The sequence below is a fragment of the Sus scrofa genome, chromosome 4, assembly GCF_000003025.6.
Source record: "Sus scrofa isolate TJ Tabasco breed Duroc chromosome 4, Sscrofa11.1, whole genome shotgun sequence".
NCBI lineage: Eukaryota > Metazoa > Chordata > Mammalia > Artiodactyla > Suidae > Sus > Sus scrofa.
The window spans coordinates 10,319,288-10,343,790 of record NC_010446.5 but is presented as its reverse complement, the minus strand read 5'-3'; the positions used below and the strand labels follow the sequence as shown (position 1 = coordinate 10,343,790).

The 24,503-nt window shown below is 46.7% G+C and overlaps 1 protein-coding gene across 15 annotated transcripts in view; it reads right to left on the bottom strand.

Annotated features, from left to right (window-relative positions):
- The window catches only part of ASAP1 (ArfGAP with SH3 domain, ankyrin repeat and PH domain 1), a 348,069-nt gene that overhangs the window by 108,138 nt on the left and 215,428 nt on the right, over positions 1-24,503 (bottom strand). For all 15 annotated transcript variants that reach the window (XR_002343078.1, XM_021088910.1, XM_021088909.1 and 12 more), the window contains one exon: positions 11,801-11,946. Coding sequence is in view for 14 of the 15 variants with exons in the window: in XM_021088910.1 (XP_020944569.1) it covers positions 11,801-11,946 (146 nt within the window). In the remaining variant the exon portion in view is untranslated. The remainder of the gene's footprint in view (positions 1-11,800; positions 11,947-24,503) is intronic.

Sequence of the window (24,503 nt, the reverse complement as noted above, 5' to 3'; positions counted from 1 at the left end):
AAACTTTATGGAACAACTACATGAGGGAAAGCTGTGAGAGGGCCTCCCGTGACTCTCGTTTTTCTCCTCCTCGGCTTGGCAAACCTTGTAGACAGGAGGGGCCTCCCTCTGCCTGGGTCTCTGTATTACTGCTACTGTGTGAGCAGACCCCTCAGTAGACGGGACGGGAGGAGGAAGTAAACCCTTCCTACCTTACGCCGTGGGGAACTGGGGGCTGAGTTATTACTGCAGCGTATCCTCACCTATCCAAACTAATGCAACATGTAAAAAAGCGCTTTTCAAACAGTGCCCGGCATGTAGTAAGCCCACGATAAAACACTTAACATCAGTATTATTTGTAGAGACAAAGAGTTAACCATAGAAATAATGAAAACTTTACCAGCCTGAAGGCTTCAATCAGATCTTTGTTTAAAAGAGGTGCTGATAAGCAAATGTCAGGAACCTCCTCTTCCACACTGGCCGCTGGCTAATGAACCCCCTTCCCCAGCAAGTACGAGTTTCTTTCTCCCTCCCTCCTCTTTCTTCCTCGATCACAGAACCCCAGTTCTCAAATATAAGTCTCTTCTAGCATCAAAATGCTGTTCTGTGAGTCTCTTTCAAGTGGAATACTACTCGGTAGCCACATAACCACAAACACACAACGTTAAATCAAAAGCATTATTCATGGCACATAAAATTCACAGGATGAAAAGAACGCTATTTCAAATGCATTATTAGAACTTCCTTTTTTTTAAAAAAAAAACTTTTAATGTAAATCCTTAAAAGAAGAAAAAAAAAGAAAAACATGCTAAAATTTGCTCTTAGGCTTCCAGGAGTTCTGAATATTGGATGTACTTAAAACAAGGTACATCTGGGAGTTCCCGTCGTGGCGCAGCAGGCAATGGTTAAGAATCCCGACTAGGAACCATGACGCTGTGGGTTTGATCCCTGGCCTGGCTCAGTGGGTTAAGGATCTGGCATAGCCCTGAGCTGTGGTGTAGGTCACAGATGCGGCCTGGATCCCAAGTTGCTGTGGCTGTGGTGTAGGCCGGCGGCAACAGCTCCGATTCGACCCCTAGCCTGGGAACCTCCATATGCCGCAGGTGCGGCCCTAAAAGGACAAAGGAAACAGACAAAAACAAAAAACAAAAACAAACAAGGTGCATCGTACTGATGACTGTAAAATTCAAATCCTATAAAGGGAATTACTATTTAGTTATACAGTGAAATATTATATAACCTGTTAAAGTGATTTTGCAATTTTATTTGTACGGTCAAGGAGAGCTAACAAGCTTTAAAAGAAGTTTGCAAAATGTATGTATAACACAAAGTCTTTTAAAAAAACAAAACTGATTTAATAACAAAACCTGACCTGACCTGACCTGAATTCACTTTGTGGCTAGCCTGGACTTGAAATAAGTGGGACTCTTCATTTATCCTTCATGTAACTATTTACCTGAGAAGTCACTAGGGGGCGTTACATAACATAGGGCAATGCACACCCATTGCCGTTCTGAAATCTGTAAAATGCTGAATTTTGAAAAACATCTAACCCCAAGTGTTTTTTTTTCTTTTTTTTTCCTTGTCTTTTGTCTTTTTCAACCCAGGCTAGGGGTTGAAATAGAGCTATAGCTGCCGGCCTACACCACAGTAACACAGGATCCGAGCGGCGTCTGTGACCTACACCATAACTCTGTGACCTATACCATAGCGTATGGCAACACCAGATCCTTAACCCACTGAGCAAGGTCAGGGATAGAACCCACGTCCTCATGGATACCAATCCATGGGCTCGTTACTGCTGAGCCATGACGGGAACTCCTAACCCCAAGGGTTTTGAAGAAGAGACCATGGACTTGGATGACACGTGCACACATAATATGTGTATTTGTGTATAAATGATCAGCATCTGTGCCTAAATCTATGACACTGTTTCAGAGGAAAAACTGTACTATTAGTATTATCCTAAGTTTGCATTATGTAATGACTTTTAGTTTCTGACTTAAAATTTCCTTTTTCTTAAATTTGTATGAACACACACAACTTTCAGAATAGAAAGGAAAAAGAAAACCTCTTCCTTCTTACCCACCCTCCCAACCACGCGGACAGCTCTCATGTCACGAAACATCCCATAATACTAATGGGCAGCACAGCATTTCGGGACATGAGATCCCTGGCCTGAAACCTGCCAATTATGGATTACCATTTTGCAAGATGATGGGCGTTTTAAAATGTATGATAGAATCCAGAACACCCAGGGCCTACCAATTTACTACGGAGGGTATGCATGCTTTCAGCACTTTTCCGTGTTTCAAAGAACAACCTGAGCAATAATCTGTCTGCTGCAAATGGAGACCCAAACAGCACATTTCTAACTAGTCTCATGTGAAGGGAAAAGAAAAGAAATGAACCATTAAAAAAAAATCCTTAACCCCAACCACAATACCCTGCAGTCAGAGGTTGCAAACAGGAAATGCTGCGCAGCTGGAGAAATCTTTGCTTTGCTTCAGCAGCTCTGAAGCAATAACTGCCTTCTAACGCTTAACGGCGGTTCAGGCTCTGAAGCAAGCGAGAACTGTCCAAAGGCTCGTGGAAAAGCAGGCATCGGGCCGCGGAGTCCGGGCGGGACGAACACCCTCCTGGGCACCTCCCACTATTCCCAAAGAGCTTTTTCGCGTTTCTAAACCTGCTGCCACATTGGGGCTCTTGGGGTCTGGTTTAAATGGTTTTCCTCTGCCCATTGAGAATCTATTTCAATCCACCAATTACTCCTCTCCCATCCCGTTTGTGTGGTTCGGTAATAAAACGGATGCGATGCTCTGTTGACTCCTTAGCTTCTCCGCCAGGATCACAGGATGACGGCTTGACGCTGGGTACAGAGCAGACCCAGTGCTGTTTCGCAAGTATACTGCTTTCGTTGCAAGAGCGGACCAAAAAAGAAAGGACTAAAAATAATCTTGGTTCTGTGCATTTAGGCAAATGAAAAATAAAAAACACTGAGAAACAGCCAAAGTTCAAGATCACTGTTTCCTTCCTCCTTTTTTTTCCTTACAAGGAAGACCCTCACCATTAATGTATTAACTAAAGGGCGTCTGAAGCAGAAGGACCTGAATACATAAAGGCCTGGAAGCAAGACACAGCCTTTGCTCTGTCCGCAACCGACGCTGATCAGGAAGGCCTCTTTTATATAAGGGTGATTTCAGAGAGACTGGTAAGTCACCCAAAGAAATACCTCTCTCTCTCTTTTTTTTTTTTTTTGGGTCTTTTTGCCTTTTCTAGGGCCGCTCCCACGGCACATGGAGGTTCCCAGGCTAGGGGTGGAATCAGAGCTGTAGCCACCAGCCTACGCCAGAACCACAGCAACGTGGGATCCGAGCCACATCTGTGACCTACACCACAGCTCACGACAACGCCGGATCCTTAACCCACTGAGCGAGGCCAGGGATCGAACCCGCAACCTCTTGGTTCCTAGTCGGATTCGTTAACCACTGAACCATGACGGGAACTCCGAGAAATATTTCTTATAATTAAAAAAAGGCTACTATCTACTACGCAGACTATGAACCAAACCTATGAAAGATACTTGACATAAAACCCCAAGCCCTTAAAACCTCGCCATAAACATATTAAAAACATCAACAAAATAGGTCACGTCGGCTCCTTCTTGCCTCTCACCACTAAGAGGCAGTACTCTGCAGACAGAGTCAAACGGGACCAACGGATCCACTTCCAGGAGGAAACGGCTAAATGGCTTCACCTTCGGGAAGGGGGACCCCATAAAGGTCTTCAACTGGAGGGAAAAATTCGAAAGACTGGTTTAGAAAACCTCTAACAGTTAAAAGGAAGTAGAAAGTGGTCTAAAGGACTAGCAGAGAGGTGAGGAGTGAAGAGTCCGGCTTTTGCTCTGTACTTTTGTTTTACTCTCCCGTCTGTCGTGTGACTTTCTCCAACTTTCCCTCCCTCACGAGACTCTGATAACTTACATTCTTATTAACCTTATTATTTTGAAAAAAATTATAGATTCACACCCAAAAGTGGCAAAATAGTACAGAGAGGTTCTCTGTAGGTAGTCAACCCACTTCTCTGAATAGGCTACATGGGCTATAAACCACGTTATCAAAACCCAGAAATCAACCCTGGCATGAGACAAATAATAAACTACAGACCTTATCTGAATTTCACCAGCTTTTATGTGCGCATATTTTCTGGTATATTTGTGTATATTTCTAGGACATTTTACCACATGTATAGATACAGCACAACTGCCCCCCAGTCAAGACACAGAACTGTCCTAGGAACTCACTTGGGTTACGCCTCTACGGTCACACCCCTGCCCTCTCCTCCAACCTGGTAACCACTGGTCTGTTCTCTAGCTCTGTAATTTTGGATGCTCTAGATTCACATCAGAAAAATACATAAATGGCAAAGTCATCTTGTTAAAATATGACTGTTTTGCGGAACTTCTTGCTTTCGCTTTAAGACATCAGCAGCCCACAGTGGGAGGACACGAAAGAAAGAGACAAAAGACTCTCCTGTACGTACTTGGGTTGTCCTGCTGGACAGGCAAGTTCTCCGCTCCTACTCCTGTCCCAGCACCTGGCTTGCCAGGGGCTGACGGGCAAGCAGATGGCCCAGCACTGGGACGAGCGCTAACCTGCCAGGGGTGAGGGGTCCTTCAGAAGGGCTCTCTGGAAAGTCACATGCTCTCCAACTTCTGAGTCTATAACTTGTCCCCAGCCGGGAAAGTGCACATGCTCTAAGGCCAACAGTAAGTGAAAGCCACCTCAGTGCAAAGTTGCTTAGGACATGAGATTTCCTCTATCTGGGGGGAAAAGCGCAGAAAAAGAGGACCAGAAAGACAAACCCTGGGAGGTCCCATTGTGGCACAGCAGAAACGGAATCCAACTAGTATTCACAGGGATACAGGTTCAATCCTTGGCCTGGCTCAGTGGGTAGGGGATCTGGCGTTGCCGTGAGCTGTGGTGCAGGCCGGCAGCTGTAGCTCCAACTGGACCCATAGCCTGGGAACTTAACTAAACTGCAGGTGTGGCCCTGAAAATCCAAAAAAAAAAAAAAAAAAAAAAAAAAAAAAAGACAAACCCAAAACAGCAATGCTGGTCATCTCAGGGTAAGAAGGATGCAAAAGAGAACCTGGAATTTGCTCTTTGTATTCTGAAATTTCCCCACTAGGAGTGTTCTTTCTTACAATCGGAGAAGAAAGAAAGTCCCTGCAGCGGCTGTTGATGGCGCAGGAGTATTCTCATTGACGCAATCTACTGATACGGTAGTGATCCACTGTGTGTGACTCAAAGACCTGGCAATTTCCACAATTTCTCCCCTTGGGGGTAGACTCTGATCCTCACGCAAGAGACAGGGGAGGAAGGGAGGCACGCCCCGCCCCACCCCTTCCAGAGAGGACACTCATGCTGGTGAGTTAGGCGACCACGTTAATCCACTTAGCAGGGCTGGACTCACAGCAAAGCCTTTGGTTTCTGATGCCAGCGGTTCTCAAGGGCTCAAGGTCAAAAGCATTTTCACAGCAAAATGCTAAAAGCTTTTTATCTGACCTTTTCACTGTCTTCACATGTGCACTGATAGTGCACAAATAATGGAGTAAAACTCTGGTGCCCTGGTGTGGTGTAAGGCACTGCCACAAACTTGTCACTGTATTCATCTCGGTCATGCTCTTACGATTTAATTAAAAACCCAAAACAGAGTTCCCGTCGTGGCACAGTGGTTAACGAATCCGACTAGGAACCATGAGGTTGTGGGTTCGATCCCTGCCCTTGCTCAGTGGGTTAACGATCCGGCGTTGCCGTGAGCTGTGGTGTAGGTCGCAGATGCGGCTCAGATCCTGTGTGGCTGTGGCTCTGGCGTAGGCTGGTGGCTACAGCTCCGATTAGACCCCTAGCCTGGGAACCTCCATATGCCGCAGGAGCGGCCCAAGAAATGGCAAAAAGACAAAAAAAAACCAAACAAACAAACCCCAAAACAAGCTGTTTCCCTTTAAGAATGCCCATGAAGAAATGTAAAAAAATGACTGACTGTACTACATATTGATCCGAGCATATCTTTTTAATACTCCTTTTGAGGACACAGGATGCATCAGAAGCAGAGAACTTCCAAGGCATAACAAGATATGATGTCGTCTTGAGAAAAAAGCACAGATGCAGTTTTTCTAGTTTCAGAATGAACTAGCTGGTTTTGTTAGTTTTCAAGTGGAACGCCATTTTTTTTCTTTGAAAAAATGACTGACAATATTGAGACTTGGGTATTTGGCAAACACTGTCTTGAAAACGAATTACTTGTCACAACACAGTACACAAGTGACAGAACTTGTTGCTAACAATAAAACTGGAGTTTTCAGGAGGTCCTGATGTGGCTCAGCAGTAACGAACCCGACTAGTGTCCATAAGGATGCAGGTCTGATCCCTGGCTCTACCCAGTGGGTTAAGGATCCGGCACTGCCGTGAGCCGTGGTGTAGGACAGCAGCTGCAGCTTGGATTAGATCCCTAGCCTAGGAACTTTCATATGCTGCAGTATGGTCCTAAAAAGATCTGCCCCCCCAAAAAAGAAAAAAAAAAACAAAAACATAATGGAGCTTTCAGAGAAAAGTTAAAATTTTGGAAAACTTCAATCACCATGAGCTTGACAATTTCCAAATCCTTAAAATCCATGTATATGGTTGCAGATTCATACTGCTACCAACTTTTAAGAAACCCCCATCAAGTTTTGACGTAGTATCAGAGAAAAATATTGATAATTATCCAAAAAGGCTCACTTTAAAGTACTTTTCTCTCTTCCCAATATACAGAGCTATATGAGTGTAGTTTTTGGGTCTACTTCCGCCAAAATAACATACTGCAACATAATGAATGAATACATTAAAAAGGTCTCTCAGTTTTATATTCTCAAATAGTAAATATGGATAGAAGCAGTCCATGTCAACAAAAACTCTTTGGTGTCCTCCACCATTTTTAAGATTGCGGATCTAACACCCAACAGTTTGAGAGCTACTGGCTAACACTCTTCCAACACAACATGTGTAAGTCACCAAAGAGAGAAGCCAAAGAGAAAAAAGCAGAGGAGAAAGTCTCTGCAAGCTAAAGACAAACAGGAGCTGGAGGAGTACTGGTACAGGTTCCAGTCTTTATGTCAGATGGGCCGTCCTCACGCACAGTCTACCAAGGCAATGCCGGAGTTCCCTTTGGCGCAGCGGTGGTGGCGCAGCGGTAATGAATGTGGGTTTGATCCCTGGCCTCACCCAGAGGGTTAAGGATCCGGTGTTGCCATGAGCGTGGTATAGGTTGAAGACGTGGCTCAGATGCTGCGTGGCTGTGGCTGTAGCTCTGATTTGACCCCTAGCCTGGGAACTCCCACATGTTTCTGGTGCGGCCTTAAAGGGAAAAAAAAAAAGGCAATGTCACTACCTTGTGTAATGTCTGGGGCAGGGTGCTGAATCCACACGTGCAAGACCCGAGGTCAGGGAACCTGAGCTCAAGCCCCAATCCCAGCCCCACCCCCGGCACATCATTTCTTTGAAGATTTGAGGCACTTCTTTGTAACGTGGAACACGCCTATCCAAACTGGCCATGACACTGGGAGCTGCCACAGAGATCAAGTGAGAGGACCTGAATTGATGAAAGCTTGCGTTTGTCAAGCAAATTCCATTTGTCAGCTACTGTGCTTAGTGATTCACTTCCAGGATCTCAACGAAGTCCCACCACTACCTAGAAACAGACACTACGATTTCTTTTTACAGATAAGGAAACCGGCATTGGAGAAGGTAAGTGACTTGCCTTAGGCCAGAAGCTGGAAGTTGGGAGCTGGGATTCCAGGTCTGATTGAGACTCAAACCTACATTCCTCCCACAGTTTCATAGCCTCTCCCATCCTAGATCATGAGGTGAAAGAACTTTTTATAAAAACCACTTTCTAGTAAGGGGAGGGCAAGAGCAAGTTGGGTGACACCCGGCCTGGAGCCCGACCGGGGTGCGGTCCCGGCCCAGCGGCCTCGATGGCAAGACGATTGTTGGTGACAAGTTAGAAGCTGGTGACTAACATCATACGGGCTGAAGCTGGCTTTTAACAGCAGTATCTGCCCGCGAGAGATTTCACAGAACATCCCTCTGGATCATCACACCTTCCACAGTCACGGGACGTTTAGAAAATCAAACATCTGGAGTTCCCGTCGTGGCGCAGTGGTTGACGAATCAGACGAGGAACCATGAGGTTGCGGGTCGGTCCCTGCGCTTGCTCAGTGGGTTAACGATCCGGCGTTGCCGTGAGCTGTGGTGTAGGTTGCAGACTCGGCTCGGATCCTGCGTTGCTGTGGCTCTGGCGTAGGCTGGTGGCTACAGCTCCGATTCAACCCCTAGCCTGGGAACCTCCATATGCCACAGGAGCAGCCCAAAGAAATAGCAAAAAGACCAAAAAAAAAGAAAATCAAACATCTAAACCGTGGCTGAGCTGCCAGCACTTAGTGGGTCGATGTTTTTCAGGACCGACCCTTCGGAAATTCCTCAACACAATCCACTTGCCTCATACTGATTCCTGAGAAGTCACACAAATAATGAAAGTTTTCCCTCTCTACAGTTAGAGAGCTAGACCTGACCCCCAAATCAACCTTTCCCTTTTCTCCTTAAAAATAAGTACTGTTTCAATATAAACTATTTACGTACCCATTATAAGCAATATCTTAATAAGAAAATGACATTTTTTCAGCACCTGGAACACAACAGATATTTGGTATTTGCTATTTGAACTGAGGGTACAATTCTAAAGAAACATCAAGATTTTTTTTTTATCCTTTGTAAATATCAACCATATTGACAATTGCTTAATGTTTCCGGGCTTTACTAGCCTAAGAGAACAGGATTTTCAGGAAACCCCCCCAAACACCTCTGGGGTCTGTAGATGCAGAGCTGCCCCAGAAGCCCCTCCCTCAGGGCAGGGCTGGGCTTCCTCTGGGTCCTCTGCCCCAGGGCGTGGCCCCATCAATCTGCCTGGTTTGCTCTTCCGTTCCTGGCAAACTGTAGAAAGGGAAGTGGCAAATGCAGACACACCCCCAGGACTGACTGGATTCCTCAGAAGAGCCTTCCCTTCAGCATCAGCTCTTCCCTCAGGAGAAATGCCACCCTCTTTTAAGGGAAAATGACCCCCTTTCAATGAATCACCTGAATGAAATCTTCCAGTAATTTCTTTTGGATTGTTCTTAGCCCCCTTGGAAGGGGGAGGCCTGCAGCTTAGGGTATGTTTAGGGGGTGTCGCTAGACAAGCGCCCCTAGTTAGGGAAAGGTGAAAACCAGAGCATGAGGAACCAGGCAACGTGGAGCAGGCGGGAGAGCCCAGAAGGCTGGGCTCGCGCCTTGACAAGCCCATCCATGACGTTAGGGTGCCCCAGGTCCTGCATCTGGATCAAAGGCATACCCACCACAGCCCTGCTGTCAATGGTGAAGTGAGAAACCCGCAGAGCGCACACTGCCAGCTTCCTCAGGATGTTCAAAGAATACCAGTTGTCTCTGTACAGAGACAACCCAATGAGGACAATGACGGATACTTGAGTGGGCATGGACGCGTGGCATCAACCCCACACGAAGGGAAGCTGCGGTGCAGGCAAGGGCGGAAATGGACGGGCTGGGAAACGGGGGAGTGACGGCGGGGGACTTAAGCCAAATGCACTTGGTCTCCCGGAAACTAAAGGTTAGCAAGGTACTCCCGAGACAAGGCCTATCTGAGGGAAAACAGAACTTCCTCCCGAGCCAGCAGCCTTTTACCAGCTATTAGCAGTGAAGCGTCAGAGTCCTGTCTCACTTCTTTTCTTCCGACCACGGTACCTTGGAGCAAGAACACCTGCAGAGGCAGGCAGGACCCACAAGGAGAAGAAGGGGGGAGGCCCTATCTGAATCAAAGAGATTTAAATAATCTAAGATACGTCACGGGTTTGTCAAATAAACCCCAAAGCGCAGGAACACATAGGTCCTAAGTTAAAAATTACGCTTTCTCGAGATTCTTTAAAAAGACATTTGTTTTCAACGTTTGCTTTCTATAAGATTAGTTGTCACTGAAGAAGACGCATTCAATGGCATAAGCTACCAATTAGAACTAAACTGTCAGGAAGACAGACACATACATACATATATTTATCTATTGGAATAGGGGAAAAAAGAATATTCTGATTGTTCAAATAATCAGGTTAATTCACTACAGAAAGGCAGTTTTCATTTTGTAATAAAGCAGTATTCACCTGTAAACCAGCCATTTCTACCAAGGAGACTGGTGGCAAGAAGGTTTTTTTTCTTTTTTTTTGTCTTTTTAGGGCCGCACCTGTGGCATATGGAGGTTCCCAGGCTAGGGACTGAATCAGAGCTGCAGCTGCCAGCCTACACCACAGCCACAGCGATGCGGGATCCAAGCTGAGTCTGCAACCTACACCATAGCTCATGGCAATGCCAGATCCTTAACCCACTGAACGAGGCCAGCGATTGAACTCGCATCCTCATGGATACCAGTCAGGCTCGTTACCACTGAGCTTCAATGGGAAGCCTCTTGGTGACAACAGCCTTGTGTTAAGACCACAGACGCCTATGTGCTGTGAGTAGCTGACCCAGAGTCAAAGACATCTTAAGCTTGATTTCTGGATCTTTATTCATTCATTTATTTATTTTTATTCATTTTTTACTTTTTTTTTTTTTTTTGTCTTTTTAGGGCTGCAATGAGGCATATGGAGGTTCCCAAGCTAAGATTTCAATCGGAGCTGCAGCTGCTGGCCTACGCCACAGCCACATCGGATCTGAGCCGCCTCTGCGAGCTGCACCACAGCTCATGGCAACACCAGATCCTTAACCCACTAGGCAAGGCTAGGGATCGAACCCACAACCTCCTGGTTCTAGTCGGATTCGTTTCCGCTGCGCCACGATGGGAACTCCAGACTTCTGGATCTTTACAGGAGGCAAAGATGCAATGCTGAGAGGCTGGGGCGAGGAGGAGGAGGAAAGAGCTCCTCCTCTCCAGGAAGCGGCCGAGGATAGCAGGATAGGTTTCCCTCGGCACCTTTCAACCTCCCAGTGCTGCCACCTCCTGGGACTTAGGAGGAGTCTTGTTTAAAAGTAACTCACGTGGAAGTGTGGTGGTCGTGCTACACGGAACGAGCCTGTCTTGGCCCGAAGCAGCTGTGAGGGGGAGGGAGGGTGGTAGGCCATGACTTGGGGACCCCCAGACCACATGGCCTGGCAAATGGACCCCTCCACCCCAATTCTGTGTCTGCTCCTAGGTTAGCACCTCCATTGTCCCAGAGTTTTAGGGATTCTTCTTCTCATCTCCTTCTGAAACCACAGATTCCCCAAATCTTAAGACCTTTCTTTTGGGTAGAGGGTTAAAAGGATACGGGGGAGGGGAGGCTAATTATTTATAAATCAAGGACCAAAATGCATGACTCTGAAATGTGACACGTACGTCGGACACAGAAAAAATCATCACGTTTTCGACTAATGACAAAGCGAGCGTTACTGAAACGTATCTAAAGAGAAACGGAAGCAAAACGGGGGGACGATGGGGAAGAGCTGTGATTAACGAGTGTCTCTCAGAGTCGAAAACCTCACCTGCTATCAGCCGGCCCAGAGGTGCACTATCTGGGCATTTTACAGGGGCACTTCCCGTAAACGGGACTCCATCCCGAGGACTAAAAAAGCTTTTTATTTTTAACTTTTCAGGGCCCCTAGGACCTGGAGTCAAAGAGAGCACTGTGACAGTGTTCTTTAGGATCTTACTGTACTTTGACCTGGATGTAATTTTTAAAGAAATCACTTATGAAACGGCTTACCAAATTTTTCAGCAGTGTGGACAGTTCCTTTGTAAGAGTAGAAAACTTGACAAAAGCGGTGCCAAGGTCTGGGTTGTCGCGACTTAAAAAATTACTCCCAAACTTATCAAGAACTTGTGCATAGTTTTCTTCATTTTGTACATGGTCTGAAAAAGAAAAAGGAAGAGGAGTCTGAGTTCTCATTTATTTGCCACAATGACGAGTTCCTCTGAACGCTGGCTGCTCATCAGAAACTCTGGGAAGAAAAGCAAAACCAAGGCGCATCATCAATTACTGAACCCGTCCACAAGGGGGTTCGCAGGGCAGGGTGCTGGGTGTTCTCACTCATTCCATGAAAGACGGTCTCCCCGTTTGCTATGAGAGCAATTACTTCACTTACATCCAATTAATGCACAGACTCATCATAGACCGAGAGGTGAAAGCATCATCACATTTTCCTTCTTTCTTCCTTCCTTCCCTCCTTCTTTCTTTCTTTGTTTTTCAGGGCTGCACTCACAGCGTATGGAGGTTCCCAGGCTAGGGGTCCATTCAGCGCTGTAGCCACCGGCCTGTGTCACAGCCACAGCAACTCAGGATCAAAGCCGAGTCTGTGACCTACACCATAGCTCATGGCAACGCTGGATCCTTAACCCACTGAGCGAGGCCAGGGATTGAACCTGCAACCTCATGGCTCCTACTCAGATTCACGATGGGAACTCCTATCACCACATTTTCAAGCAACTAAGAAAATAGGATGATCAGGAAACAAGGAGAAATTCCCCTCATAAAATCAATCTTGAAACACAAAAGAAAAATCCATGTGTTCTAACACGTTTCTTTCTCTGCAAGTAATCTTAATTTCCTTTAATTCTGTCTAAGACACCCAGGCCTGAGGGAGAGCATTTGTAGAGTGCTCTTCCACACACACCATCTCCTGGTGCAAACTGTGCAGGCCTAGATCAGATGCACCTAAAATTTCAGGTGCATCCTGAAATTGCTCCTGCAGTTTTTAACTTGCACACCTGCTACTCTAGCTGGCACATAAGAGGTGTTAGTAAAATATTTGCAAATAAATCCCCCCCACCCCCGTCAACTTTGGTTTTCTGATCTTCGAGATGGAGACTAAAATGTTCCTTACAAGGTTGTGGTGCTGATGAGTTGATGCAAAAAATACGAAAGTTTCTCAAGAGGGCGTATGCTCCATAAGTAATAAAAATTCCCTCAAGGAAATAGTTCCCTTTCTTGGCCTGGCTTCCAGGATACCACATGCCCTTGACTGTTCTCCCACCGCATGGCTCTTCCTTTCCATTGTCTCTGCTGGTTCCTCATCTCCCTGACCTCATCACGTTGGAGAGTCCTGGCCTCAGTCTTGAGGCTTTTTTTTTGGTCTTTTTAAGGCCACACCCACGGCACATGGAGGTTCCCTGGCTAGGGGTCAAATCGGACCTGCAGCTGCCAGCCTACACCACAGCCACAGCAACATCATATCTGAGCCACGTCTGCGACTTACAACAAAGCTCATGGCAATGCCGGAGCTCAACGCACCGAGCGAGGCCTCATGGATTCTGGCTGGGCTCACTACCTCAGAGCCACAGCGGGAACTCCCAGTTTTCAGGTTTTTATTCTTCTTAATACTGATGCTCTCTCACCTAATCTTTAAGTTATAAATACTTTCTACCAACTGACAATTCCTGAACTGATGTCCCCAGCCCAGATCCAATCCTGAAATGCAGACAAACATCAACCAACGGCCTGTTCAATGCCTCCACTCGGATGCCTGCTAACGATGTTCAATTTTGTTAAATTTTTGGAGCAGAGAATGGTTGACTGCAGGCCTTTCAAGGAGAAAGGTGGCTTATGCCCCCACCCCCTGAAGCCTGAACTCCTTGAACAAAATTGTTAAAGCCTTTTAAAAGCCAGCTGAGATGGGCTACGTTCCATCTGAATGTGCTAAACAGCAATCCTGATGTTCTGCCTCAACTCTCTGTTCTTCTGCAGCCGCCCAGAATCTCAGTGGGTTAATGACAAATACATTCTCGCAGTCACTCAGGCTGAACCCCATCAAAAGTCAGTAGTTGATTTTTCATCTCCCCCAGATGCAAGCCACTGGCCTCTACCTTTAAAAATACAGCACCTGACAAGCCTCGCCAGCCCACGGCCGTCGACCGCATCCAACACCATGCCTGGCCTTCCTCACCGCAAACCCTCCTTTGCTGTTGCTCCCGCTCAACTGTGCACGTGATCTTGTGACCCCAGTGGCAGACACAGCCGTTCACCATGGACATCCAGGTCCCCCCCCCTTGCAGGCTTATGGCAAGGGGTGCCACACATCCCTGCACCCCCACATGACAAGGCAGTGACCACGAAGTGTGAGTGGAAGCGTGTCAGATGCCTGTGCTCGGCTCTGCACCTCTCTCTTCGTCTGTCGTGAAGCACGAGGAAGCCTGAGTTTGTACAGAGGCCCACAGCAGATGTATGTTATTTACTAAATGAATAAATAAACAAAACTGTACCAAAAGCATACCTCTAAAGGTTTAATTCAAACAATAGCTCTTTCCTTTGAAAGCCTCCCTGTAGTTGGCAATGATTCTTCTTTGCTCGTAATTCTCTGCACCTCTCCTGCAGGACCTTCCATCACGTCATGTCCAATTTGTGTAAATAGAGCTCTCTCCTTGCCCCCAGACCACGAGGTGGGGGTTCCCTCGGCTCAGCCTTGCACCCCCGCCCAGCGGACACCACTGCAGCTCTCTGAGCTCAGCTTAGGAAGCTAGGGCTCTGTAAAGAGCGGTTGTCTTGGATTTGTCTATTTCTCTTTCAGGAATTTAAGCAGCACTCACTTCTCAAATTTCCTAGGTTGTTCAATAATTGAGTTGAAATTTTAAAAGCATTCCACTCTCGGAGTTCCCGTCGTGGCGCAGTGGTTAACGAATCCGACTAGGAACCATGAGGTTGCAGGTTCGATCCTTTGCCTCGCTCAGTGGGTTAAAGATCTGGCGTTGCCGTGAGCTGTTGTGTAGGTCACAGATGCGGATCGGATCCCGCATTGCTGTGGCTCTGGCGGAGGCTGGCAGCTACAGCTCTGATTAGACCCCTAGCCTGGGAATCTCCATATGCCACGGGTGTAGCCCTGGAAAAGGCAAAAAGACGACAAAAAAAAAAAAAAAAAAAAAAAAAAAATTCACTCTCAAACACACTCTCAGTAACTGCAACTGGCCACGGGAGCAATAGGCCCCATGCACAGTGCTGAGCCTGGACTGGGGAAGGTCCCAGGAAGGCAGTCTAAATATGACCAAGGAAACGATTGCCACAGCGTTCGGTGAAATGAAATGAGGCCCTAGCAGCCTTCTAATCATCACCACATTAAAAATGCATGATGCCTACAGTGCATGCCAGCATTTCAGGCTGAGATATTCAAAAAGATAAAATGCAGCTCTGGTTACTGCCCAGTTTCGCTCTGAGAAGCGGCTCAGAGCAACACAAAAGAAAAGCCGCATCAGCGCACAGACCCGATGTCCACATCTGCTCGCCCACGTCTGCTCTCCCTCGTGAGCTGGAGCTAGCCCGAGACCTTCTGTCTGAGAACCCCACCCCACCTGACACCCTTGCCTGCTTCTGGAGGCCACCAAAAATGGGGTCCAACTGCCGGATCGTTTCAACTGCTTTCAAGTGAAGAGGAAGTATTATGAGAAGCTCTCAGGAATGACAGACTCATCAAAAAATAAGACGGGCTTGGTCAAGGCAGGGAGAGGCCACAGGAACTTGGATGCAAACCTTTTCAGATGCAAATGCTTTTTCACAAGATCATATTTAACGCTCACCAGAGCTCTGTGAGGGAAGAACTGGCTTACTGGGCAGAAGAAGCATAAAATGTGATGTGAGAGAGGCAGGTGGTGAGACCAGCTAAGTACAGGCTAGATCATGGGTCCTGCATGTTTTGCTAATCCCACAATTGAATAATACACACACACACATACATTCACACATATATACGTATATATTAATTACGTGTATGCGTATATATATATGTATGCGAAATTTCCTAGTGTAGACACATTTAAAAATGTAACAGCTAATTTCCTGAGCGGTATCTTGGAATATTACTAATAACCCTCTTGAGGGCAGAAATGACGGGAGTTCGATGTAAGGTGCTTAGAACAGTGCTCGGCATGTGGCAAGCGCCCCCAAAATATCAGCCACTGTTACTTCTACACCCATGACTAGTTATAATACAGAGACGCACTTAATAGCAAACAACATAGAAACATGTGTCTCACATGTTTTAGGTATTTTTTTGCATATCACATTATAAATCTAACAGTGGTAAGTTTCACTAGAAAGATTATACATACCACAATATCCTTTTGTACAAAATTAAGGTTTTCAATAGGCACGGAGAGTGAGAGGGCAAGGAGACAGGGTTCTGGTGGAGGCGGAGGGCAGATTACAGAGTAGGGCGAGCGATTTGAGTGGAATGTAAATTTGGGGGTTTAGGGAAGAAGAGGGAAGCAAGGGGCTTTGGCTGGGGAAGCTGCGCCGCAGGCATGGGTGGGAAGCAGAAAATGGCCTCATCGGTTCAGGATAAGTTCTGTCTGTTACACCCAAGTGCTAGATGACTTTTGGGAGCTGGTAAAGTAGGGGCTGTGGGAAGTAGGTGAGGACAGAGACTGGACAGACGGAAAGAAAAAAATGGGGTGAGAGAGCGATCTGATCCATCCATGGACACCCAAGCTTTCCCAATATTTGCAGGGAAGTTCTGGCATTCAAGGTATTGTTGCTGCAGAAGGTAAAATAAGAGCTAGGTGACTCCTTTCAGTTCTGATCAAAGAACAAAATTATAAAGTTTCACCAACTGAACCAGAAAGGGCCCCTTAGTTAGGGTTTCGACCGCTAGCATCTCTTTGGAGATGATGATGAACACACAGGCCTCCTCCCGTATGGTCCACACAGCATGAAAGGGCCTCTACCTATATCCCAACACTATCCCGCCACAGCCACACCGAAGCAGTGGTCCTCATTCCAGCAACGATAGCGCTAACAGCTGGTGTGTCGAGCACTCAGCCTACAGCAGTCACTGCACTCAGCATTGGACACATACGACTTCAATCGTGCCTATCAGCAAGTCTCTGAGTACTGCTAACATCTGTATTGTGTGGGTAGCAAAAAAACGTGCCCAAGGCCATTCAATTCATAAATAAGAGAACCTACAGTAGGGTCTTTAAAGCTCAGAGCTGGGCTCCTCCACATCCACATCCCAAAGTGGGACAGACTCAAGTTCAAATTCCAGGTCTGGAGTTCCCGTCGTGGCGCAGTGGTTAACGAATCCGACTAGGAACCATGAGGTTGCGGGTTCGGTCCCTGCCCCTGCTCAGTGGGTTAGCAATCCGGCGTAGTGTTGCTGTGAGCTGTGGTGTAGGTTGCAGACGCGGCTCGGATCCCGCGTTGCTGTGGCCTTGGCGTAGGCCAGTGGCTACAGCTCCGATTCGACCCCTAGCCTGGGAACCTCCATATGCCGCGGGAGCGGCCCAAAGAAATAGCAAAAAGACAAAAAAAAAAAAAAAAAAAAGACAAATTCCAGGTCTATCACTTGCACCTGGCGGTGCTGATCAAGCAACTTCGCTTGTTTCCAAACCTCATCCCCAGGCTGGGCAAGGGAGATAATAACGGTTCTGAGCTCCCCAGGTACTGCGGAGATTAAGAAAGATGCTGCATGGTACGCAACAGACCCAATACGTTTCTATGATGACAAGGACAACAACGATGGTGACAACACAGGCTGCGCATCCTGGGCCCGGTGGCAGGGGCTTCCAGCAATACTCTGCAATCAATGCTCACACTCAATTTACAATCCTAGGGGCTGGCAATACCAAGTGCCTTGGGAATACGTGAAAATTCAATATTCTTAACAAATACTGTGTATATTCCTCCAATGAGGCCCTCCTCAGAATTCTCAGAAGCACGCAACGATTAAACCGGGCCTTCCTCTGGGATGTCTGCCTGTCTGTCACCCTGTTAGCCTCACCAGGCTGGGAACTTTCACAAACCCTCCGGCTGGCCTGCCCACCCCACCTTTATTCTCTGTCACTGAAATTACTGCTCCCTTTTGTTACGTAACCACCAACTGTGCCGTGGCATCCATCACACCGAGTATCTGAAAATCCAAGGCAGCTGTTTGACAGGTAAGAAAAGCAAACCTCCAAGGTGAAGCCAGATTAGGGCCCTGTTTCGTTTGATCCCAAACCCCATACTTTTCCACTGACAGACTCGCAACGCCCGTCAAGGAGGTGAGAACGTGTGTCACAGGATCTGTCTGGATCTACTACTGAAGGGCTTAGCGAGAAATACCAAGGAAAGGGGGGATAAGACAGACCCTCTCTCCATTTATAATCAGACAATGATGTAATTATTATAATGACAGTAACTGCTATTAACTGCAACCGTAATAATTAATGGTAGTCAAAATTTTTGATGACAATGTGCCAGTAACTACTAGGTATGATTTCTGAGAATTAAATGCTCACAAGAACATGCGAGTATTTATTACCCCCACTTTATTTCACATGAGCAGAAACTGGCTTTGAGAGGTTAGCAAGTCGCCTAGCCTAACACAGCTGGTAAGCCGAGATGACCAGCAGGCACCGCTCAGAGCTGGAGCCCCCGGAGTCTTCTTTATTTTTTTATTTTATTTTATTTTATTGTTTGTCTTTTTGCTATTTCTTTGGGCCGCTTCCACGGCATATGGAGGTTCCCAGGCTAGGGGTCTAATCGGAGCTGTAGCCGCCGGCCTATGCCAGAGCCACAGCAACGCAGGATCCGCTCCGCATCTGCAACCTACACCACAGCTCACGGCAATGCCGGATCATTAACCCACTGAGCAAGGGCAGGGATTGAACCCGCAACCTCATGGTTCCTAGTCGGATTCGTTAACCACTGCGCCACGACGGGAACTCCCCCCGGAGTCTTCTAATCTGAGCCAGATGTCAAGCGATTGAGGGACCCGAAAATCTAGGTCTGGGCGCCGTTCTCTACCACGTGACCCTGGTCAGGTGACTAGGGCTCTTAGGAGCCTCAATTTTATCTAGAAAACAGGTCCAGTAGTACCTACCCAGCCTACTCCTGGAGGCTGACTGCTAAGAAGTAAAGAGGTCACAGTTCACGTGAAAACTCTCTGGGGGGAAAACAGCAGCAGCAGTAGCTACAGAGAACACTAGAAAACCCCAAAGGACTATCTGTATTTAAGGAGCATATCACCCGGAAGGCACTCATAGTAAATTCCTCCTGAAGAGCAGCCCCTACCTTTTTTTTTTTTTGGGATTTTAGGGCTGCACCCTCAGCATACAGAGATTTCCAGGCAAGGGTTTGAATCAGAGCTACAGCTGCCGGCCTACCCCCATAGCAACTCAGGATCCGAGCCGAGTCTGCGACCTACAGCACAGCCCATGGCAATGCCGGATCCTTAACTCACCGAGCGAGGCCAGGGATCAAACCCGCATCCTCATGGATCCTAGTCAGGTTCGTTAACTGCTGAGCCATGAAGGGAACTCCAGGAGCAGCCCCAGCTTTGACCAACACAACCTACTGCTCCCGGAGGCATCACTGGTGGAGGAGCACGGGCCTGGGTGGCACAGAGACCTGGCTCTGAATATCCTGGTCTTGCCTGTCCATGTGTGACCTTGGGAAAGGCACTTAATTTTCCTGGGCCTCAACTTCATTTGAGAACGGTGATAGATAACACCTAGAAAGATGTGGCAAGTCTCTAAAATTATCTACTGCTTTTATTTACTACCTTTATTCACCCTGAGACTGAGGACGGAGGTTCTGATGTGACGGCCATTCAAAGAGAAGCTAAACACCATGGTCCTGCTTGCAGGGTTCCAGGATAAGCCAACTGTGGACCAAATCCTAGGTCTTCCATTTACCAGCAGTGTATCTAGGGCAATTTCTATATCAACTCCGACTCTGCTTCCTTGACTGCAGTACTATCTACCTGATAGGATTATTACATGAAATGGATCAGAAAAGCCTACACCGTGCCTCACCCCGTGCCTGGACTATGCTGGGTGCTTATAAAGTGGGGGGTACCATCCCTCACTCCAAAGTGAGACTCTTTTCCTTAGCTTGCCGTACTCTCTCCTGGGAGCCTAGCTTCTCTTCCAGGATCTGTATGCACGTTATCTTCCATGCCAAGAGTCCAGAGCAACGTGTGTTTATCCCTGTACCTTGATGATCTCAGAGAAATCTTCAGGAGGCTAGCCTGAATACATGTACTATTACACTACAGCCATACAACCTGGCCCAAGTCCTCCAGGCCTCAGCCTGCCTCCTTCAATGTCAAGCACAGGCGTGACTTTCCAGGCAAGCTTGTCATTCACTGTCTCCCCAATCTCTTGCAATGGCCAGGCTCCCAGTGTTACCTAATGTGTTGCTGTACACCCAGTTCCCAGGGCTGGGCCTCGCACACAGGGCTCAGTAACATGCCCGCTGCCTATAGGGAATTCTGCTTCCTTCAAAAAAAGACTCAGCACGGGCCCTGTGCCAGGGATGAAAACACAGCGAGATATAACTGCAATAAAAAAAGTCATGCAACGCATGTCATAAATTACAGTGCTGGCATAGAGGGGAAATGATCAATTCTTTTACACTCTCCTACACATACTCTGGAGCACAAATCACACTTTTACAAATTTAATTCCATTTGTTTTTAAAATTATAAAAGTCAGTTGTACACCACCACAGAGACATATAAAGATTAAAAATATTACTTCTTTCCTCTTTTCCAGTCATCTTGAAAATAAGCAAAGTTAATGACCTGGACTCTAAACTTCCTCTATGGTTAAAAAACATACACACATAAGGATTTTCTCCCCCCTCTTCACTTTTCAATTAAATCTAATTACTTTAACTGTGATTATAGTCCATAATAAACTCTACCACAATTCATGTAACTATCCCCACCAAGACACTTCCAATTTTTGTCACAAAAAATAATGCTGCAATAAATATTCTTCTATACCAGTTCTTACATGCTGTTACTTTATTTCTGGAAGAATATATTCACAAAAGCAGATAACTGTCCAGGGACAGGATGTACATTTTGAATTTTAATTAATACCGCCACATCCCTTTCCGTAAAGGTTGGCTATAGCAGTTCACATACCCAGCAGAAATGCAAATAGAAAAAGGTCTATTTCTCTATAAATTCACCAGCACATATATGTCATTATTCCTTTTTTGTTTTTGTTTTTTTGTCTTTTTAGGGCCACAGCTGCAGCACGTGGAGGTTCCCAGGCTAGGGGTCGAATCGGAGCTACAGCTGCTGGCCTCCACCACAGCCACAGCCACAGCCACGCGGGATCTGAGGCGCATCTGCGACCCACACCACAGCTCACAGCCACGCCAGATCCTTAAACTGAGAGGGGCCAGGGATCGAACCTGCATCCTCAGGGATACTAGTCAGATTGTTTCCACTGAGCCACGACAGGAACTCCTATTCTTTTTAATTCTTGCCATATGCAGGTGAGAAACTCAGCTACAGTAAGCTCGAGTATCTTGTGTGTTCCACTCTCCGTTCGCATTTCTTTTCTGCCTCTTTACACACTTAGCCTAGTTCTCCACTGCCTGCCTCTTCCCCATCTACTTAGAAGACACGCACATACACACACAGAGGAGTCTTACACAAGGGATGGCAATCTTTTATACTACTGGTCACAGATATCTTCTCCCGTTGGTCTCTTAACTTTCCATAGGTGACCTCTGCCATACAGAACTTGGGAAATTTCATGTAGTCAAACATACCAGCCTTTACTCAAAAGACTCTGGGGTTCCCTGTGTTGCTGCTCCTCTTAAAACCTTCTAAGGGTCAGCATTTTTTCTAAACATCTAAATCTTTAATCCAATGCAATGTATTTGTTTACACAGCAGGAAGAAGGGTTCCAATGTTAAATTATGTCCTAAAGCGTGTAGTGTTTAGTTCAGTTTGATCCTCTTTTGAATATTTAAATAGTCTGTCAGCAATGAATGTATTTACGTGTCATGAGGAAAAGTTCTAACTTTATTTCCTTTCCTCTGTATGAAAATATATGGCTTATTTAACATGGCCTGCAGTACATACCCATTTAATATCTGATATATAAAGGAACACATGGCAAAAGGTGGAGGGAGCAGATCAGGTGTCCTAAGAGATGGCAGCTGAGCAGCAACTGGAAAAGTAAGTAGTTGGTTAACAAGTAGGCTTGGGGTAAAGTATGTTCCAGGTGAGAGGTAGCATCAAGTACCCAGGAGTTGGGAAGAGACCCGCATGGGCCCTTGGCCTCTCCAGAGCTGTCTTTGATCCAGAAGCAGGCAGGTGATGTATAAAAGCACTGCCATCCGGTCCTGTTCTGCATCACACTGGGGCTCAGATGCCTGTTACCACGCCCGTCCCAAAGGAGAGCAAAGCCTAACCTGTGACCCTGAAAACAACCTGTTTTAACTTCACAGGCACCAGCTTATTGGCAGACGGCGGCTGGATCGAGAGTCCAAAGCCTGCATTTTCTGAGATACAATGTTCACCAGTTCAGATACAACATCTACTTGATGACAGGCAGTTATTTCACGTCCCCGGGCCTCAGTTTCCCCATCTGTTCCCATCCCCAGTCCCTACACTGGAGTATTGTTAAGATGAAAAGCAACATCCCTGGGGGCAGAAAGCCCTGTGCACTTAAAAAAAAAAAAAAAAAAGCACCTTTCTTCATACCACTTTGGAGGATGTGTTCCTCTGATAGTTCAAGGTCATTTTGAATTTGAAATTGTTCTTTCAATAGAACCAGCCAGGCTTCTGCAAGACTCAGCCCCTGCCCCTGAAGTATTATCTGGAAATGGGCATGCAGACTCCCATTCCTGCAGCACTGACAAGTGCATTAGCTAACAGCCCCGAGAGGAGATGCCCGCCGCGTGCCGTGGGGCTGTTTACTCAGCATGTAAACGGCACTTGACATCACTCCGTTACAGCAGAAGCAGAAATGGTCTCTCTTCCGGCTCCATTAGTCAGGCTTCTTAACTGCCAGATAAAATACACATCACACTTTGGTTTGCTGATGGCTCTTGAGGTAATTTTAGATCTGGTCCCCAAGAAAAGCTAGAAAGATGACAACCAACGCCTCTTTGCCTCCAGCCTCCCACAGCACAAGTGTCCGTCATCCAAGGGAGCCAAGTTTTCTTTTTTAAAATTTTTTTCTATTTAAAAATTCAGGCACCTGTGGCATATGAACGTTCCTAGGCTAGGAGTCAAATCAGAGCTGCATCTGCAATCTATACCACAGCTTGTGGCAACACCAGATCCTTCACTCACTGAGCAAGGCCAGGGATTGAACCTGCATCCTTAACCCTCTAAGCCACACTGGGATCTCTGGAGCCATGTTTTCTTATAAAAAGATACACTTTAAACAATATGGCTCCAGGAGTTCTCGTTGTGGCTCAGTGGTTAACGAACCCAACTGGCATCCATGAGGATGCAGGTTCGATCCCTGGCCTCACTCAGTGGCTTACGGATCCGGTGCGTTGCCGTGAGCTGTGGTGTACGTCTCAGATGTGGCTCGGGTCTCACGCTGCTGCAGCTGTGGTGTAGGCTGGTGGCCACAGCTCCGATTCAACCCCTAGCCTAGGAACCTCCATATGCCGCCAGTGTGGCCCTGAAAAGACATTAAAAAAAAAAGGCTCCAGGAGCTCCCTGGTGGAAGATAATCAGAGATAAAATAAAAGCTCACTATCCAGTGAGGGTTGATTCTGATAGATGAGGTCACCCCGGGCAGGACCTGGCTGGAGCAGATCTCCTCTGGACTGGTGCTCTCCAGCCAATTGGGATCATCCATCCCCGGCAGCAAAGCATTTTTCCAAGCGTACATTCGAACCACTGCCTACTCAGTCATTTATTTATGCATCAATACTATACATTATAAGCATACATCACATACTAACATACCACTTACATCAATCAGCAGTTTTGATCTCAGTTTCACAGGCTCCAAAGCCCCTAAAATTGACTGAAAAATTCTGCCTTGCAAGTTTTTTAATTTTTTTAATTCAGAGAAGATCCATTTTTCTCAGATTATCAAGGGACCTATGGGATCTGAATCACAGAGGAAACGTTAGCTTCATCTAAAGACAAAGCTCCTTGCCCTCAGTGGGTGCAGAGTCCAGTCAGTTGAGGGAGCAGTGCAAGGGCACATGCGCACAAGGGATCAAAAGGGCTGGGCTGGCCTCCGGTTTCGGTGGCTGGGGAAAGACAGTACTTGTTGGGTGGGCTCCACAAACTCCTCTTAGGGTATGTCCTGTGCATTTTTGCTTGCAAAAGAATCTTCGGAGTTCCCATCATGGCTCAGTGGTTAACGAATCTGACTAGGAACCATGAGGTTGTGGGTTCGATCCCTGGCCTCGCTCAGTGGGTTAAGGATCCAGCGTTGCCACGAGCTGTGTTATATAGGTCGAGGATGCGGCTCAGGTTTGGCATGGCTGTGGCTGTGGTGTAGGCCGGCGGCTACAGCTCTGATTAGACCCCTAGCCTGGGAACCTCCATATGCCAGAGAAGTAGCCCTAGAAAAGGCAAAAAGACAAAAAAAAAAAAAAAAAAAAAAAAAAAAGAAAGAAAGAAAGAAAAAGACTCTTCATCTAGTGATTACTAATTCTTAAAATAGATAGGGTAGGGCTCATCTTCTCTGTTTCACAAAGAAAAGAAGTCCTGAGAAATGAA